Here is a 19,774-nt window from a genome sequence, read left to right as displayed (position 1 = left end):
CCATGTTCTTTAGAATATGCGTGCCAGTGCCAAGGAGAAGGATATCTGTGTATTCTGATCTACCCCGCCTATATTTCCCAACAGTGCCCAGCATGGGGATAGCACATGCGAAGCTATAGGTGCAGGGGAAATCCACCGACCACCACAGAGGCCAGAAAGAAATGAGCTCTGATAACAGAGGAGACTTGGAGGAAACAGCTTAGGAGGAAGGTACCAGGGGAAGCCCATGTGCAGGAGGAACTGAGTTTCTTCTGTCCTTAAAAAGCAACTGACCACAGCCAAGGACTTATCAGAACGGCACAGACCACCCTATCTCAGGGCACACTGACAGGCAAGTAAGTCATGGGATGTTGGTGCCCTGCACACTGGTGCCTATGACTGAAGAGAAGGCAGTAGCACAATAAGTACCTGGATGACTCTTGCCCTTCTCTATGAGTGCTCACTGCATGCCAGGCCCTAGACTAAGTCTGGTCTCACTTCAATTCTAATACCACTGCTGCTCACCATTTTGCAAAGATCCTTAAGGTGGGTAACATTTTTGGTGTCACACACATAGAATGGCCTACCAGGCCTGCCTCCCAGAGGCTCTGCTCCACATTTTTCCATATTCCCTGAACCCCACAAGAGGCACAGTCCATCTGCAACCAGGGGGCATGGTGTATGGATCCAGCTAGAATGGGCAGATCTCGAAAGGACTGCATTGCTCTAAGAGATAAGGTAAGACTGGACAATACCTGTGGGGCTCACTTCACCCAGATGTGAGCAAAGTGTGGATTTCAGCACTGTGGTAAACCCTGAAGTACATGCCAGATGGTTCTGCAGGGCAGAGGCCCCAAGGATGTCATTTGCCCAGTAAATCCATATGTAATGAGCTGTCTCCAAACTGCCTTGGAATTTTATGAAATCCCATGGAGAAGGTTAATGAGGCTGCCTGCCCCTGGGGAGAATGATAAAGATAACCACTTTATCATGGCCAGGCTAAATTAGATCAGAGAGGGCAAGGTTGGGGACCAGAGAAAGTGGGTAGGGTACTTGCCAGGTTCGATCCCCAGCACCCCATATGGTCCCCCAAGTACCATCTCGAGTGATCCCTGAATACAGAGCTAAGATAAGTCATGAGCACTGCCAGATGCAGGAAAAAAGAGGCCAAGTGTTAAAGAGAATGAGAGCAGAAATGTGGAAGGCAGGGGGCCAATTGAGCGGTGCCACTATTGATGTCACATTCCCTGCTAAGTTAAGAAGTGGGGTCCTTGCCATCAGAAATGTTCAGACTTAGTGTGTCCCAGACCCTGGTCATAAAGACAAGGCAGAGATGAAAGGCTCATTGATCTCCACAGCTAGACCCACCCCACCTCTACCCACTGTGGGGTAAGAACCTGGGGATGAGAGAGGACACTACACTGAGTCTCTGCACTAGGTAGGGGAGAAGAGGTTCAGTCATGCACTTAGCTCAAACTTGATGCTATAGCAAGGGGAAATAACCCATTTTGCTTCTCCAACAATGGCTCCACCTAACCATGCACGACGACAAAGCTTCAGCTCCTGAACAGAGTAACCCCAATTGCTCTCAATTCCAGAATCAGCAGCTGTATTTCCAAAATTTCCAGGATCAGAATTCCACATAGACTTCTCCACACTAGATCTGTTGCCAAAATTCAGTCCTGAGGTCTAGGCACCAGTGTTCACAGGAGGGACTCATTCATCCCACCTTCTCCCCAGGCCCTGGCCATTAACTCATGCTGCCTCTTAAAGCATTGTCCATAACAAGAAGAGCTCAGAACAAAGAAAAGGTTACAGGCCAGACTCATGAATGCACCTAATTAGGCCCTTTAGACAGTGTCAGGGCCCAACAAGTCTACAGCCACATGGGTTTGGGCATTCAGTGGCACTCTCAAATCTAGCTACAAAAGAATCTTCAACATCAGTGTTTACTCTGACATAATGCCCGGCCATAAAAAATGAGACTTTTTCTACACCGGGTTATAAGACAGAAGAGGAGAAATTTCTGAACAATTATTAGTTTACTTGTATCCAACTGAAGGAGAACCAACTGACAGTTTGTGCTTGACATTTGGCTCTCCAGACCTAATTTCTCCAGGCCTCCTCCCTGGAGCCTTTTCAGTCTATCATCGCTACTGTGGCTCCATCTGCTGGTAGGCCAGGAGAACTCAGCAAGCCTGGCCGGGCTAGGTGTAAAGATGACCTTCAGGTACTTCACAGAAGATGCTCCAACACACACTTGTCAAACACACTCAGAGCTGGCTGAGTCCTGAGTGCAGATGATTTTAGCCAGATCATATGGAACCCATATTGGCTGTTGTTCATCATGCTCAGTGATGAACCTGAAGCTTCAAGGGCCTATGGTAGGACCGAGGAAGCAAGCTGGTAAGAGCAAAATTACTGAGGAGGTCTAAAAGATAGTATTTCAAGTAGGGCATTTGCCTTGCATGTATACAGCCTAGATTCAATCCCCAGAAGACCAGCTCAGTCCTCTGGGTACTTCCAGGAGTGATCCCTGAGCACCACCATGTATAGTCCAAAACCAAAACAAAAGAGCAGAATAGCTGAAATAAATGCCTTAAGCCTACTCAGAACCACACTCAGAGGGAGAAATTATGTACACCCAATTACACTGAGATGTAATCACACTGATGAACTCAGAAACCACAAGGCTCATAACACTCCCAAGTGGACCCTAAGACACCTGCCACATTGCATGTATCACTCTTCAACTGCCCCCCCAACACACATATTCATTCATTCACTCACTTACTTCCTGTCTATTCCCCATCAGTCTGTCCTACAGCCCCCTTCTGAACACATTACAGAGGATGAGCAGCATTTAACAAATTTTATTGCTAAAGGGCTCACCCTTACTGAGTTTTTTTCAGAACCACGACCCTCTGCTTTTTATAGTGCTCATGCCACCTACTCCCCTTGCTGTAGATTCCAGAATTTATCATTGTAGAACTATATTCTAGAAAATTGGCATTGTTCTAGAAAAATTTCTAGAAAAATGCAGCAAGTAGATAGGGGGTACAGGTAGTACAAGTACTATGCAAGAGACACCAGAAACAAATATCTGTTGCAGGTATTTTCTCAAGCAAAGTGTGAAAAAGAAAAATTCATACTTATAGAAAAATTTTTCAAGGCGAAAAATTTTCAAGACGAGAGCTCCTAAATAGTACTGTGATCTCATAAATAGAACCTCCCACCCCTCTCCAGAAAAAAGAAAAACACATAAGAGATTTACAAAATATACTATATTCAAAAGTTAATAAACAGCAAAAAACAACAGCAACAGCAAACATAAAAGCAAACCAAAGGTTCTGAAATGATATTTGCGATGTGTTAACTAGCAAAGAACCAGAATCTAGGACAAATTAAAGACTACCTCAAACTTAAAAATGAGAAAAGCTTCTTCCCAGGAGGCCTGGTAGCCATAACCACGCCCACAAAACATGCCCATCGCTTTGTTCACACAAGACCACCTCCATACACTCACTGTTTTCTTGAACAATATGTAAACCAAATTATGAAAAATCTGCTACACCAGCCACGGAGCGAAAAGCTGGCAATTTCGGGAGGAGAGGGAAAGGCAAGCCACCACCCTGCTGAAGCATTCCCTGCCTCACCACTCCCTTACAATTCTCTTCAGAGACACCAAACTTCAGGTATGCTAGTTTGGGGATTAATATCACCAGGGATTTTTTGGAGTAAGTTGGGGATCCTCCCCCCTGCATCCTGCCTTTGGAGGCCAGGCAGCAAACCACATCCTCAAATGCAGTCGCCATGTTCACACTGGCCAACTCCATAGACTCATTCTTTTGTGGGGTTGGTTTTTTTTTTGTTTGTTTTTTGTTTGTTTTGTTTTTTTTTTTTTTGGTGGAGTGGGGCACACCTGCTTGAAGCTCAGGGGTTACTCCTGGCTATGAGCTCAAAAATCGTTCCTGTCTTGGGGGGGACCATATGGGACACTGGGGGATAGAACCGCAGATCGTCCTAGGCTAGCACTTGCAAGGCAGATGCCTTACCTCTAGCACCAACTCTCCAGCCCCCATAGACTCATTCTTTTCTTGAAAGATATAGAAACCAAGTTATGAAAGGGGGCCGGGCGGTGGCGCTAAAGGTAAGGTGCCTGCCTTGCCTGCGCTAGCCTTGGACGGACTGCGGTTCGATCCCCCGGTGTCCCATATGGTCCCCCAAGCCAGGAGCAACTTCTGAGCACATAGCCAGGAGTAACCCCTGAGCGTTACCGGGTGTGGCCCAAAAAACCAAAAAAAAAAAAAAGAAAGAAAAATCATGGGTACACCAGCCACACAGCCAAAAGCTGGTAATCTCAGGAGAAGGGGCCAAACACCCACCCCGCTGAAGCCATGCTTGCTGCATCAATCACCCACATCACTGCTTTACCTGTGGCCCTGCCTCACCACTCCTCTACAATTTTCTTCAAACACACCAATCTGGCCAAACTTCAGGTATGCTGGGATTTGGACTAATATCACCAGGGCTTTATTGGAGTTAGTTTGGGCACCCTTCCCTACAACCTCCTTCCTCCAGGAGGCTTGGCAGCTGAGAACACACCCCACAAAAGCTGCAGTATCAGTAATAGTGCTTTGAATTCCTGAACAACTTCATTTGTTTGATGCTCTGATCCATACAGAAAAACATCAATTTAGAAGCCAGTGTGTAGCAGATGTCACTTAATGTCCAGAAACAAATGAAATAATTGAATGAACAGCTAGTGACAAGAACATACTAAACTTTCTGCCATTGTTTTAATGACTTTGTTGGAGATAGAATAATTTTCACAAATTTTCTTGCCATTGTACTTCTTTTCTCTTTTTAAATTTTCTTTCTTCCCTTTTTTATTTTTTTCTATTCTTTTTAAAATAACTTTGCTCTCACTTATATGGAAACAAATGTATTTCCTAATGACCTCATTGGAAACAAAATAATTTTCACGAAGTTGCTTGTCACTGTACTTTTTTTTTAATATTCTATCTTCTATTCCTTTATCTGTTTTGTTTTTTCTTTCTGTTCTTTATTTAATAACTTTGCTCTCACTTATCTGGAAAATAATGGATTAATGTCAAGCAATGCCAACTATGTGATGCATTTTCTTTAAAGTAAAATAAATAAATAAATAAATAAATAGATAAATAAATAAATAAATAATGAGAAAAAGGAAAACCAGAATGGGCTCAGAATCTCCTACAGGCCCTGACATGAATGTGGGGGGAAAGAGACTTTTGTTCATTACTGGTAAGAATTTTGACTAGCCCAGAATTTTTGGAAATCTATATGGACACTCCTCAAAAAACACTTTGAGGTGACCTAACCATTTCACTTCTTGGCATCTTTTCTAAGGGTCAAAAAATTGGTGCAGGAAAGACATTACTATTCTTGTAGTTCACTGTAGCACTATTCACATTAGCCAAGATTTTGAAACTGTGTAAGTGTCCAAGTACATATGACTAGATGGTACATAGAATACACAATGGGATACTATTTGGCTATAATAAAAGGCAAAATCCTACAATTTGTTGCTATCTGGATGGATCTGAATAATATATTATGCCGAGTGACATTTGTCAGAGGAGGGACAAAACAACTTCAGATGTGAGATATAAAGAGATAAAGGTAATTTATAACAAATGCCCAAAGACATTGATCTTTAGTAAGAATCTTACCATAGCAGGAGGTTTTGGGGAAAATAGAATGGGTAGAAGGTGACACTGGGATAATAGTAGAGAGAAACTGACGCGCTGGTAGAATATGTGCTGCGAGAATGTTTAATGCATGAAATTCTACTACTAATGATATTATCATGTCTAAATTTAAAAAAGCTTGTAAATGACATAAAAAAATAAAACAACTGAAAGCAACCAGTGATAGCAGGGACATACAAAAGGAGCCTTTACACATTGTTGGTGGGAATGCTGTTTGGTTCGTTCTCTGTGGAAAACAGTATGAAAATTTTTTTTAGTTTTTGGGTCACACCCGGCAGTGCTCAGGGTTACTCCTGACTCTACACTCTTGGCAGGCTCGGGAGACCATGTGGGATGCTGGGATTGAAACCACCATCCTTCTTCATGCAAGGCAAACACCCTACTTCCATGCTATCTCTCTAGCCCCAGGAAATTTCTTTTTAAAAGTCAGAGCTGAGCTTCTGTATAAGCCAGTGATTTCATTTTTTGGCATTAAACCCCTCACACACAAAATTTTCATTTCAAAAGATACATTTAAACTTATGTTCATTGCAACACTTTGTATAATTAGGTTATGGAAACAACCCAACTCTCGAATAATTGATGAATGGCTAAAGAAACTTAGCATATATACACAGTGGAATACCATGTAGGTATTTTTTAAAACAAATATTAAATCTTACAATTGGATGAACATAGATGGAACTGGAAGATATCGTGTTAATCTAAATAAGTCAGAGGGAGAAGGACAAATACCATATTATCTCACTGATCTTTGGTATACAGAGAAACAAAACAATGTCATTGACAATATTCAGTGATAACAAAATTATAGTTTTGGATTACAAACTGAGTTTATGGAGCAGAAATGAGGGGATAACAAAGATGAAAAGATTGTCTAGAAGTAAATATGTATACTGGTGAAGGATCTCTGGCACTTTGGTGGTGGGAAATTTCAGTAACTATACATCAAAGTCACATCATGTTAACACTATTTTAAAACTTGTTGGCCAACTATAATAGTAAAATAGTAAAAATAAATCTAAATCAATAGATAATCCATAGTATACTCTTACAATGTAAAGACCACACTTCAGCTTAAACCAGAAAAATATACAACATCTGGACCTCAGAGAAAAAATGTTGACTAGAATAATTTAGAAGCAAAATCTCATGGCCTATATGTTCCCATTTATGAAAACTTTTTAAAAAAAAAAGCATAAACTAATCTTTATCTAACAGACTGAAAATACTATTACATATAGGTGAGGGGTAACTGGCATGTAGAAAAATTTTAGTGGATTTCTATTAATATACAAATTTCTTGATGGGAAGGTGCTTATTAGTATATCCACTCAGTATAATTCAATCAACTTTCATATATTTGCCTTCTTTTCCATCTTATGTGCGTTGTAAAATAACAAAAGCCCAGTCTTTAAAAACCATGTTCTAAAGTTTAGAACAGTGCTTATACTGTGCTTTACAGCAGAAGTCTACAACCTTTAGATTAGAGAGGAGCTCCCACTGCAAACCTACCTGAAGGAAGATTGGCCAAGTGCTTGAACACCAGGAACAGGTTCTTCCGGCAGATGGGGTTTGTGTCATCCAGCAGGAAGGAAAGGGAAATGATGACATCTTGATCCAAAATACTCTCTCTGCAGAAAAGTAGTCATATGAGACCCAGCAAAACCAAGTGCAACTGGCTCAAGTAAAATCTAAAAGGCTATTGCTTGCCCGTTCTTCTGGCTTCTTCAAGAGAAGCCAGTTGGCCATCGGAAATTTCTCCAGGCTACAACAGCATTCTGACTTGGTGACAGTAGAAATTTCAGTAACAGACCTGTTGTTTTTTTTTTGTGTGTGTGTGGGGGGTTGTTTGTTTTGTTTTGTTTTCGTTTTTTGAGTCACATCCGGCAGCACTCAGGGGTTACTCCTGACTCTATGCTCAGAAGTTGCTCCTGGCAGGCTCGGGGGACCATATGGGATACCGGGTTTCAAACCACTGTCCTTCTGCATGCAAGGCAAATGTCTTATCTCCATGCTATCTCTCCGACCCCTGGTTTTTTGTTTATTGTTGTTGTTGTTTTTGCAGAAACAGAACTCTCCAACTTCCTAATTAACCCTTCAACTTGGGCTCTTTGTGCCCCTAGACCCTTCCTTTCTGAATCTCAGTCCTACTGTCTATAAAATGAGAGAAGGCAGCAAGAAGTTGACTTCCCTCAAATGCCTAAATCTTATGCCCTGAGGCCTGCAGATATACACTGTCCCACTTCTCCCAGATAATCTCTTTGGATTACTACACCACCTGGTGGTGGTGGTGGTGGTAGTGGTGGTGGTGGTGGTGGTGGTGGTGGTGGTGGTGGTGGTGGTGGTGGTGGTGGTGGTGGTACCTAAATCTCTGTACCACCTCTTTCTCTCAGAGGTCTCTACAAACTCCGAGTGTGCACTCTCCAGCCCCTCCCCAGATGACCTTTCAGCTTGCCTCCAAACCTAGGAGTACCTGTGTTCCTTGTTGTTTATTAATAAATATAAAACAAATACATAATAAATATAAAACGAATAATAAAACAAAAACAATTCAGGGAGAAAAGCTTAGTTTTTCTTTTACTAATTTCCTCATGAAAAACAAAGTTGTCCAAGCTTTGAAAATACTCAAATGTGAGTTTCAGAAAAGAGTAAGGTTCTAGAAGATTCTAGGTTTTTTATATGCAAGATTCTAGAAAATTTTCATATGCTGATTACTTCATTAATATTTTTGAGTTCCTGCTCTACTTTAAGGAAACCAGAGCTGCATATTAGAAGATATTATAGATGTAATTTTAAGCAAAATGATTAAAGCTGGGGCCGGAGAGATAGCATAGAGGTAGGGCATTTGCCTTGCGTGCAGAAGGACAGTGGTTCGAATCCCGGCATCTCATATGGTCCCTTGAGCCTGCCAGGATTGATTTCTTAGCATAGGGCCAGGAGTAACCCCTGAACGCTACCGGGTGTGACCCAAAAACAAAAAAAAAAGTAAAAACTTTAAAAAGAAAAATAAAGCTAAAGAGTAGTACAAAAAGATTGGTGACTATTTAAGCATTTGTGTTTTGTGTAAAAAGGAGCTTTTTAAATGGAATATCCAATTTTATCAGTTACTGATCTTTTTCTACTTTTGTAAAAACTGTCCTGCATTATTAGATAAGAATTGTACAAATATTATTTATTAGTAATAACAATGGAACTGGAGACCATTGAGTTTTCTCCAAACTTCACAAAAGCTATCAATAGTGTGTAAAACATGTTTTACTTGAGGCCTGCAGCTGTCAATCTCTTTGTTTAAAGGCTACCCAGTTGAGATTCAGATTTCTTCTGCTAGTATACTATAATGGATCAATGAGAATAACCTCTAAGAATTTATTTGTGAATCTTCAGCAACCACTGTTATTATTAATAAGTAATACATTTTCAAAGCATAGATCAACTCAGTTCCATGAGAGTCCCATAGTGACATCCTGTCACTTTCTAGCAACAGATTAAGTTCAGATACACAAACTGTTAACACCATTGTGGACAGGTTTTTGCTTAATAACTAGACATTTGCAGCTAAGATGGTATACATGAATCCAATATATCATATAATCTTGTTTGGCTCCAAATCCCTATCTCCATATTTTATTGAAACTGATGAGACTGGAGGCGCTGGACAGCATTGAGAGCTCCTGGTGCTGCCAGCAGTACACTCTGAGAAAAATAACTACACCTCATATGACTGATTTTCCTCTATATCTCTGGACTTTATTTCATTTTATTATTTTATTTTGTTGTTGTACTTGTTTTTGGGTCACACCCGGCAGCGCTCAGGGATTACTCCTGGCTTCATGCTCAGAAATCGCTCCTGGCAGGCTCAGGGGACCATATGGGATGCCAGGATTCGAACTGATGGCAAACGCCTTACCTCCATGCTATCTCTCCGGCCCCGGGACTTTATTTTAAACGTGTACCTTGGCTTATCATTCAGGAAGCAGGAGTAACTTTGAGAATGTGGGATTCTCTGAGTCTGGGGTCTCTAACCATTTCTTATGATTCACAAATATCTGTTGGGTATCCCAGTAGTACCTTGTGAAAGGGCATCTGAAAGGGTTGTAAAAAGGGCTACTACATTTCCTAGTACTTAGGTTCAGACATAAATGAGAACTCAGTGTGAAATGCTTAAATTCCTAAGAGCACAAATGTGTTCTGTCTTGTTGGACAGGACTTAAATATTGAATTCTATTATCAGTCTAGGCTTAAGAAAATAATTCACATTGGAAAATTGCAGAGAACTTTCCAAAGCACCTGGTAAGGTTTCGAGGCCTCAGTCATCAATGCGTGACAACCTGCTCCATGTTAGTCCTACACTGCAAGTCAACTGTGCCACAAGAACTAATTCCTTAAGGTAAGTGGTGAGTGCTCACTCACACCCACTCTTCCTGTCATGATGCTCATGGATATAGAATGACAGCTGGATTTCACCATGAGCATTAGTTCTTCAAGATATTAATAAGTTACTAAAGCTACCACTAAATTTGAGAGAATTTCAGAAATCAGTTAACTTTCTTTTTTAAATCTCTTTGCATTCTTTCTTCAATGCGGTGTGGAGGAGAGAGCTTAGGCATACAGGCTGCCTGTCTCACTTGGTCTCCTCCACATCTATCAGAATGGCAGTGTGAGGGATGGTGAGTAAGGAGAGCTTTGCAGGCCAAGGTCAATGATGGTTTCTTCACAGAGACCCTCCTTACATAGCCACAGTTGGAAAGATCTTTCTCCACCCCTGACCTCCTTGTAACACCAAAGAAACCCACAATTACTCTCACTAGGTTCTTAGTTTCTTTAAAGTTACCCAGGTTTCAATTCCTTCTTCAGCTATTGTCAGCCTTCCTAGGGGATTGCTATCTAATGTCCATAGAAAAGAGGAAAAAAAAAGGGCAAAAGAATGAGAGACTCTTCACTTTTCTGTGCTTCTAAAACAGGGTCCTCAAACTTTTTAAACAGGGGGCCAGTTCACTGTCCCTCAGACCATTGGAGAGTCTGACTATAGTAAAAACAAAACTTATCAATGAATTCTTATGCACACTGCACATATCTTATTTTGCAATGAAGAAACAAAATAGATACAAATACAATATGTGGCCCGCGGGCCATAGTTTGAGGATCACTGTCTAAAGTATGATAACACTTATCTCTGGGTTTGTGTCAGATAAGTGAGATGAGATTCAAAATCAAGAGTGTTTTCATGGCATGTCTGGAAAAGGTGGGATGTTCTGGCAGGACTTGGGCCCCACCTACAAGAATATATTTCATGGTACAAAGTATGGGAATTGGGTTATTCATTGCAGCACTACCTCCCCACATGAAATCCATTACGGTGACTTGAGGAGTCAAAGATATAGAGGGATCTGAATTTAGAAGTCAAAGAAATGAGAAAACTAGGAGGAGAAAACTAGGAGGTCAGGGGGTCTAAGGCAGTATCCAGAGATGGCCTTGAGGGTGTGTGGGGTGGGGGGAGGTCTGAGGCAGTATCCAGAGATGGCCCTGAGGTGTGTGTGAGTTACAGAATGGCAGCAGTGTCTGTGGGGGGGGGGGGGGTTTGAGGCAGTATCCAGAGATGGCCCTGAGGTGTGTGAGTTACAGAAAGGCAGCAGTCCTCAGAGAGAGGTATGCCCAGTGGAGCTTGCAGAAGGACAGACATTTCTGTGCTCTAAAATGAGCACTCCATGTGCAATTAACTCAATCAACTCCCAGTCCCAGGAAAAGCTTCTGATAAAGACAATGGGATAAAATTGCAGAAAACCAAGCCTCTGAGCCTCCTTTACTTTTGTAAGATAACTGGTAACCCTAGAAAGATTGAAAGTTTTTCTGAAGGCTTTTTGTTGTTTAAGAAGAACAATCTCGAAGGCTGTGACCCCATTTCTTCAGGTCCTCGGTCATTGCTCTTCTCACTTCTTTCTGAGCATATGTACCCTGGGCCATGATCCCTAAGCAGGATTGAGGGGTACTTGTGTGAGTTTTTTTTTCCAGTTCTTTTTTTAACACAAACCTAAGATTGATTCCAAGTCAAGATGGGAAACTATGGTGCCAGAGAGATAATACAATGGGTAGGGCACTTATCTTACACCTGGCTGATCTAGGTTTTATCCCTGGCATCTTATATGGCTCACCAAGCACACCAGATGTAATTCTTTTTTTTTTTCTTTTTTTTTCAGATGTAATTCTTAAATACAGAGCCAGGAGTGACCCCTGAGGACCTCCAGATGTGGCCAAAAACAAACAAATATAAAAGATGGGGAACTGGGGACCGAAGAGATAGCATGGAGGTAAGGCGTTTGCCTTGCATGCAGAAGGTTGGTGGTTTGAATCCTGGCATCCCATATGGTCCCCTGAGCCTACCAGGAGTGATTTCTGAGCATAGAGCCAGGAGTAACCTCTGAGCACTGCCGGGTGTGACCCAAAAAACAAACAAACAAAAAAAAAAAGATGGGGAACTGAGAAAGGGAGGGAGGAAAGGAGAAGAAAAACAAAAAAGATGGGGAACTGAGCTGGTGTTGGAAGGTGTGTCTACCACCAGTCCAAGCCTCCACCTTACAACCCAAACATACACAGAATAACTAAATTCTTGCATTGATACAAAATAAAGTGTGAATCCGTACTTACCTATGAAAGGGACATTTCCAGTTAAGTAACCCTACAATTCAATGCTGTAGAGAAGGATAGCATCTGTGTCTCTTTGAGGCTCTGCCACTCAGAGATATGACCCCAAGTCACAGCCCTGTGGGAATCTGAGAAAAGTAAAATTGGGTTTCCCACTAAAGAGCCAAGAAAAGACTAAACAGTTGTAGAACCAGAACTTTTCTACTTTCAAAATAGGAAACTCAAAGCTGGAAACTAAAAACTGGGAAAACAGCTCAAAATAGTGGAAGAGCATCACTAGTAGGCTGAAGGCCTCAAGCTGGATCCCTGTCACAGAACCTCTTCATAGGATACCAAAGGGTATAGTGTGAGTATATAATGGCCTGGTGGCTCCCTGCACTGCTGGGCCTGAGCCACAAAGAATTCAGATCCAAGCACTTGTCAGGCTCACAATCACCAAACCAAGTATCATGGGAGTAATATTAGAGCTTCTGAACACAGCTGTGGATACCACCCCCCCCAAAAAAATGATCTGAAAAAGAGAATAATTCTCACTAGGTCTCCACAGACACAAACAAATGCACCCCCAATAGAGTCCTGTTTTTGTCTGTGCTACACATAAAACTTTGGCACACTATCATGAAATAGCATGGTGCCCAGAGGTACTAGTAGTTTTGAAAGACAGCAGCCCACCTGCCCATGTTATGTCCTGCCATGATGTAGAGCACTTCAGTGGTCTTTATCCGTACAAAGTCATCAACATCATACAGCAATTTTTTCAGACTATCCAGGAAACCTACAAGGCAAACCAGCAACCAAAAAAAGTAAAAATCTTTGAACATCAACAATTCCCAGAAACCAACTAGTAGTCAATAGGAAAGTTAAAATCAAATAACAAGAGGGGTACTAGATGTCCCACGGCTTTGGGGCAATGTGGGAAATTGTATTACAAATTACTTGGAACATTAAAGAGAGATCTGAGTACTAAAAAGACTCACCCCAGAAATAGTTATTTCTACCTTCTCTCAAAGTCAACCATGGAGTTAAGAAAATGACTGACGTTTGGAGAGACCAGGGGTCAAACTTCAACTTTGTCCCAAATTATGTATCTTTGAATGTGCTATATAACTGAGACGCCAGGTCAAGTGAATAAAAGTTGTGCTTTATTTCTCTATTAGGCCAACCGTAGCCTCTGAATAGGTTTTCTTATCTGTCAATTGAGGATTTACCCTTTTTTCTAAGGTTGATGCTATAATGACCAAGATAACAATGGTGGCACATGTGGAGTGGTGGAGGCCAGAATTTGGCTAACAGCAGTTCTAGTTACTAAAGTTCCACCTAGAGTGCTAGGCCAAGAACTTTCTCTGGAATTAACCCAGTCCCTCAGATACAGCTGGAGAGAAAAGTGGCCATTTTCTAATACCTTATTTGAGAAAGATATCACCCTGACACTAAATTCACCTCAACTCGTATTTTGGCAATGAAGAGAGTGGGAAACAAAGAACTTTGGGATCTCAATATGTTCCTTGGATATGACATTGTGTCTTTTTTGTGTGTCAGCACTGTAGACAGATGTTCTGTGGAACTGTAGCCAAATAATTGGGGTAGAGAAGAGGGAACTGATTCATGGCTTGGATGAACTGCTGATAGTGTCTGGATAAGAAATAATCCATCAGTGGGGATGGATACTGGTGACCTCAGCTCCTCCTACTTCTAGCTGTGTTGACCATCTAGACCCCTGTAGTAGGTAATTAGGCTGTGACATGCTCACCTATTCTGATAGCCATAAATACATTCTCGGGATCGTGCACAAGGTCAGAGAGAGCCATGAGAGCTTTATGCTTCGTCTTCAGATCCTCGGATTGTAGCTCCTCATTCAACTTGGGAAGGGCACGATGGCCATAGGCAATGGTAGCCTTAGTGGGATCGATATTAGGGGGCAGGTACTTTGATATTCGGGGATGAGCCATCTTTCCACACCTGCTGAAGGCGACTCTCCAGCTTTCAAAATGATGCTCTGCAAGAGTTATTACAATGTTATCATTATTACAACGTAGGAGCTACTTACATTTGAGTCTCAAAACTGTGAGGCCAATGGAATGGGTATTTTTCTTTTGGATTTTGGCTCACACCTGGCGGCACTCTGGTGTTACCCTTGGCTCTCGCTCAGAAATTGCTCCTGGCAGGCTCAAGGGACCACATGGGATGCCAGGATTTGAACCACTATCTGTTCTGATTCAAATGCATGCAAGGCAAACGCCCTACCGCTGTGCTATCTCTCTGGCCCTGTAGGGTGGTTGCCTTGCATCAAATAGCCAGGATTCAATCCCTGGCATCCCATACGGTAACTTGAGCTTCCCAGAGTGATTCTTGAATAACCCCTGAACATCAGCACGTGTACTCCACACTTTGCATGCTGGAGACCCTTGGTTTACTATTGATCCTCTCACACTGTCAGGAGTGACTCTTCAGCACCAAACTGAGAGTAGCCATAGGTTTTTGACCATACTTGGCAGTACTCAGAGTTTACTTCTTGCTCTAAACTTGAGGATCACTGTCGGTGTGTTTTGGACAGCACCCAGCAGTGCTCAGCAGCTAATCAAGCTCAGTGTTGAGGGCACATGCTATAATCCTTTGAACCCAAACTCTATGTGTGAGGTGGGATTGGACTATGCCATTCTTCAATGGGGAATGTTTTTGGTGTTTAATTAAATATGTGGAAAAAAAAACTTTCAAGAAAGGAAAGAGGCTACACACACACACACACACACACACACACACTCTTTGTAGCAATTATAGGCAGTATGGCATAATATATAACAATAGGTTTCATATAGGGGAAACAACTCAAAGGTTCAAAGCAGGGTCCCTGGCATGCACATTTCCAGGGATTGAACCCAGCACTGCATAGTCTCCCAAGCACCTGTAGCTCTGTTGGCCTTCAGCATGGAAGGAAGGAAGGAAGGAAGGAAGGAAGGAAGGAAGGAAGGAAGGAAGGAAGGAAGGAAGGAAGGAAGGAAGGAAGGAAGGAAGGAAGGAAGGAAGGGAGGGAGGGAGGGAGGGAGGGAGGGAGGGAGGGAGGGAGGAGGGAAGGAAGAAGGAGGGAAGGAAAAGGAAGAGGGAGGAAAGGAGGGAAGGAAGGAGGGAGGAAGGGAGGGAAGGAGGGAGGGAAGAAAAGAGGAAGGGAAGGAAGGAAGAAGGAAGGGAAGGAGGGAGAGAGGGAAAGAAGAAAAGAAGGAAGAAGGGAGGGAAGGAAGGTAGAAAGGAAGGAGGGAGGGAGAGAGGGGAGGAAGGAAGGAGGGAAGAAGGGAGGAAAGGAGGGAGGGAGGGGAGGAAGGAGGGGAGAAAAAAAGGAAAAGACAAAGTGCTAGAAGGGCTTTAAAGCTAAACCAGAGGTGAATATTGACCAATACTTTTTTATTCATGTCTTGCTTCAGCTGCAAAAGGAAGATGATAATGGACTCTATTTCCTCTCCTCCCTCCTTAATAGTTGCCCTATTAACTGATAAGCATGAGCCTAGCACCAAAGTCTCCAGATATATTATTGGCTGTGGGTATTATTATAGTGGTGATGGAGAACCAGGTTCAATGAGGCCGGGGAGAGGCCTACTAACTACTTCGGTGCAAGATTTGAACTAAACACTAAATTTCCAGCGTCAGGTAATAAGGGAAGAGAAGCAGGGGCCCAGGTGGGATTTCAGATCCCTGTGAACTCATCTCACAGGGAACCCGGCACAGAGTAAAAGGGGTGGCCCTCCTTCAAGGAGATGGACTATGGGAGTCCTGTAGTCTCTGAGAGAATATTGGGGTGAAAGAACGCGGACCCAGAGGAATGGGTGTGTCTCGGGGGTCCCCCTGTCCCAGGGCCCCTGTCCATCATGGCGGGCTCACCTGCCTCAGTTCAAACGGTCTCGCAGTGCAGGCCCGTTGCCAAGCGACCCGGTTACTAGGCGACCTCGCTGAGTCCAGCCCCCAGCACAGTCGGAACCCCAATACGCAGGCGCCAACAACTCAGGTCGGACACAGATATTAAACTGGATCTCTAAGAGGAACGACGGCGGCTCAGCCTTGCTCGGGGTACAGAGGGGAAGGGAAATGGAAGGTAGGAGAGGGTTGGAAGGGACGATGGACCTTCCGCTGTTCTGAACACTTGGAACGCCTTTGATCCCCAGAGGATGATTGGCTGAGGGTGTTGCTCAGGGCAGCGCAGATCTTGGTACAGAAGTAAAACTAGGAGAAGAAATTACAATCCATTATTCAAATTCTGGGTCTAAACCTCAGAGAGGTTCAGTAACTTTTCCCAGATTTGACCCTGGTCCTTGTTTCTTGCTTGTAAGCCTTGTAATGACACACAGATTGATGCCTGTCAGAAAATTGCTGGCCAGAGCAATGGGTTTTTGTTGCTTTTTCTTTTGTTTTTCTTGGGGGGGGGGGGCGGGGGAGCTGTACCCTGTATGTAGTTCTCAGGGCTTACTCCTAGCTCTGTGCTCTGAGATCGCTTCTGGATGGTTTGGGGAACCGTATGTGGTGCCAGGGATCGAACACAGATCAGCTAGCTCCGTGCAAGGCAAGCACCCTACCCGCTGTACTATCGCTCCAGCCCCCTGTTTTTATAATTTTTTAATTGGAATAAAACTGATTTATAATATTATGTAAATTTTAGTTGTAATATAAAGCAACCTCTTTCTAAACTGCATTACATTCATTAGCAAAGTCTGATTTCCATCCTTTATCATACAAGTCATCCCTTTTTATGAGATTTAGCCACCTCTCTTCCTCATTCTTTCTGATAACCCTTTTTAGTTCTTCTAGTCTAAATGTTTGACAGATGTATTTTTTTGTTTGTTTTAAATGTTAAAAACAAATCAGATCCAGCTACTACTGGGCAAAATGTTCCCATGGTTCTACTCTGCTCCCATGGTAAGTCCAGCTGCCAGTCGCTAAAGGAGGCCACAGTGATGGCCTCCTCCAGGCATTCTAGATGTTTCTTTCCCCAAATGGTCAACTCTTTGGGCAGCCCACAATGCCTATAGTGTTAACCACCCTTTTGTCCTTTGAGCTCCAATTTGGTGAAGACTTTTTCTCTGAAGCCTTCTCCCAACTCCAAATGAGTCATTGATCCTGTCGTTTAATTCCTTCATTTACACACCCCTCAATTCTCTACTTCTTCTCTTTACTACTGTATTCCTCCTGTAAACTCCAACTTCCCTGAGGATGGAAGCACTGTCAATCCTGTACTTATCTCGCCAATGCCAGAAATTTCCCAAAGGTTTTGAGTCAGCATAGAACAAATGAATGGTTGATGAGCTTGAATCACACTTTATAATCACAAAACACTTAACACCAAAGTAAGCAATCACCAAAACTAAGTAATTACCAAAGCACTTATACTAAAGCATTATACAAAAACACTTACACTGTAATTGTTGTGAGCTGCATAGCAAACCTTCAAAGTAAACAGCTGAGTCTAATTTATAGATGATTAAATTGAAGCACAGGAAGAGGTAGAATAAGTTACTTAAATTTACTTTTAATCTTGAGCCCTTGGCAATGAAATTAAGCAACAGAGCACTCAACATCAGCCTCCAGTCAGTTACTTTGGGACCGAGCTAACTGACTTAAATCTATGCTGCAAAGAACTCATATTGTAATATTGTAATATGAAGACCTATCTCCTATCAATGCCCTTCTTTTTTCTGGGGGGGTGGGCCACACCCGGTGATGCTCAGGAGTTACTCCTGGCTATGAGCTCAGAAATCGCTCCTGATTTGGGGGACCATATGAGACACCGGGGATCAAACCAAGGTCCGTCCTGGGTCAGCTACATGCAAAGCAAACACCCTGCCGCTGTGCTACTGCTCCAGCCCTATCGCTGCCCTTCAAAGGACCGATTTAAAAGGTGGTCTCTAACCCCATAAATCTTAGCATTTTTCTTAGGATATGATGTATATGTCACTGGGATGGAGTTAGAGATCTAAGTTGTAATTCTAGCCCTATCTAGCTCACAAGGCAAATCCTTTTTTTTTTTTTTTTTTGGCAATCCTTTTAAATATATGAACCTTAGTTTGCTCATCTGCAAAGTCAGGGTACTGAATCAATTAGATTTTCAAAGTGTATCTCAGAATATTTTTCAGGTATCTCAGAATATTTTAGTAAATATAAATAAATAATAAATATTTATATAAATAGTAAATTTTGTTAGTCTTAATTATTCTTCAACTTTATTATTTTTCATTCTTCCTTTCATTATATTTTAAAATATACAGATATGATTGTGCTTTGCATATAATTGATTGTGAATCATCAAACTTTAATCAGTGAAAAGGACCATTATCACTGCCTTTGTTCCTAATCCTATCCCATTCCCTAGCCTTCTTTCCAAAGCAAACTAATGTCTTATTTTGGTAATACCACAATATTACACTCCAGAGGCCATCTAGCTCTACATGAATCACTCCTCAAACAGAAATTAGTTGATAGGAATCAGTATTTTAATGGCCATTAATATAGAAATTAATTTCATAATAAGAGCTCTTGAAACCAGGTATCTTATTGGGAGCATATTTGTGTTACTGTTCTTTTGGTGATTCTTTTTTTTTTTTTTAATTAATATCTTTATTTAAGCACCATGATTACAAACAGTTTATAGTTGGGTTTCAGTTATAAAAAATAACATTCCCTTTACCAGTGCAACATGCCCACCATCAGTGTCCCCCCATCTCCCTCCTCCCCTAACCCTTGCCTGTATTTGAGACAGGCATTCTATTTCTTTTACTCACTACCACTGTGGGGACATTTTAAAATGCAGAATTATACAGGGTGAAGTCAAAAATTATAAATAGGTCCATCTCTGAACAAAAGGCTTTTGGGTACTAATCAGACTTGAATACTATAGTAAGAACTGTTTGTTTCGTGTATTTTTTATTTAAAGAAAATGCATCACAAAGTTAACTAGAATACATTTGTTTCCAGATAAATGAAAGCAAAGTTCTTGAAAAGCAAATGAAAAGAAAAAATATAAAATGAAAGAGAAGGAAAAAGAAAAAGTACAGTAGCAAGCATATCTGTGAAAATTATTCTATCTCCAATGAAGTCATTAATACAGTGGCAGAAGATTTAGGAAGCTCTATTGTTGGCTCTCCATTCTGTTAAATTCATGTCATGAACACAGGGAGGAGGATATATCTGTGGAAGACTCCAAGAAAGAAAACAAAGCAGAGTATGAGAGGATTGATCTCCAAAGAGTTGTAATAATGGTGCCTATTAAAGTCTCTACTTAAAATTGTTTTTTGTTTGAATTATTTATTAAAGAGGTGCAGAAAGGAACATCTATAAAATATGAAAATAAAATATCACCCTTCCACTTTGGTTCTCAGACAAGTGGTTGTTCCCACCTGTGGCAACAAATAAATCCCCTTTGT

The 19,774-nt window shown here is 41.8% G+C and overlaps 1 protein-coding gene across 1 annotated transcript in view; it reads right to left on the bottom strand.

Annotated features, from left to right (window-relative positions):
- The window catches only part of RSPH14 (radial spoke head 14 homolog), a 74,455-nt gene extending 60,126 nt beyond the window's left edge, over positions 1-14,329 (bottom strand). The window contains exons 1-3 of the mRNA XM_049789027.1: positions 14,125-14,329; positions 13,047-13,149; positions 7,248-7,366 (exon numbers count right to left, since the gene is read on the bottom strand). Of these exons, the coding sequence (XP_049644984.1) occupies positions 7,248-7,366; positions 13,047-13,149; positions 14,125-14,323 (421 nt within the window). The 5' untranslated portion in view covers positions 14,324-14,329. The remainder of the gene's footprint in view (positions 1-7,247; positions 7,367-13,046; positions 13,150-14,124) is intronic.
- Positions 14,330-19,774: the final 5,445 nt, after the last annotated feature.

This window comes from Suncus etruscus, chromosome 15, assembly GCF_024139225.1.
Source record: "Suncus etruscus isolate mSunEtr1 chromosome 15, mSunEtr1.pri.cur, whole genome shotgun sequence".
Lineage (NCBI taxonomy): Eukaryota > Metazoa > Chordata > Mammalia > Eulipotyphla > Soricidae > Suncus > Suncus etruscus.
Note: the sequence above shows the minus strand (reverse complement) of the source record. Positions and strands in the feature narration are given on the sequence as shown.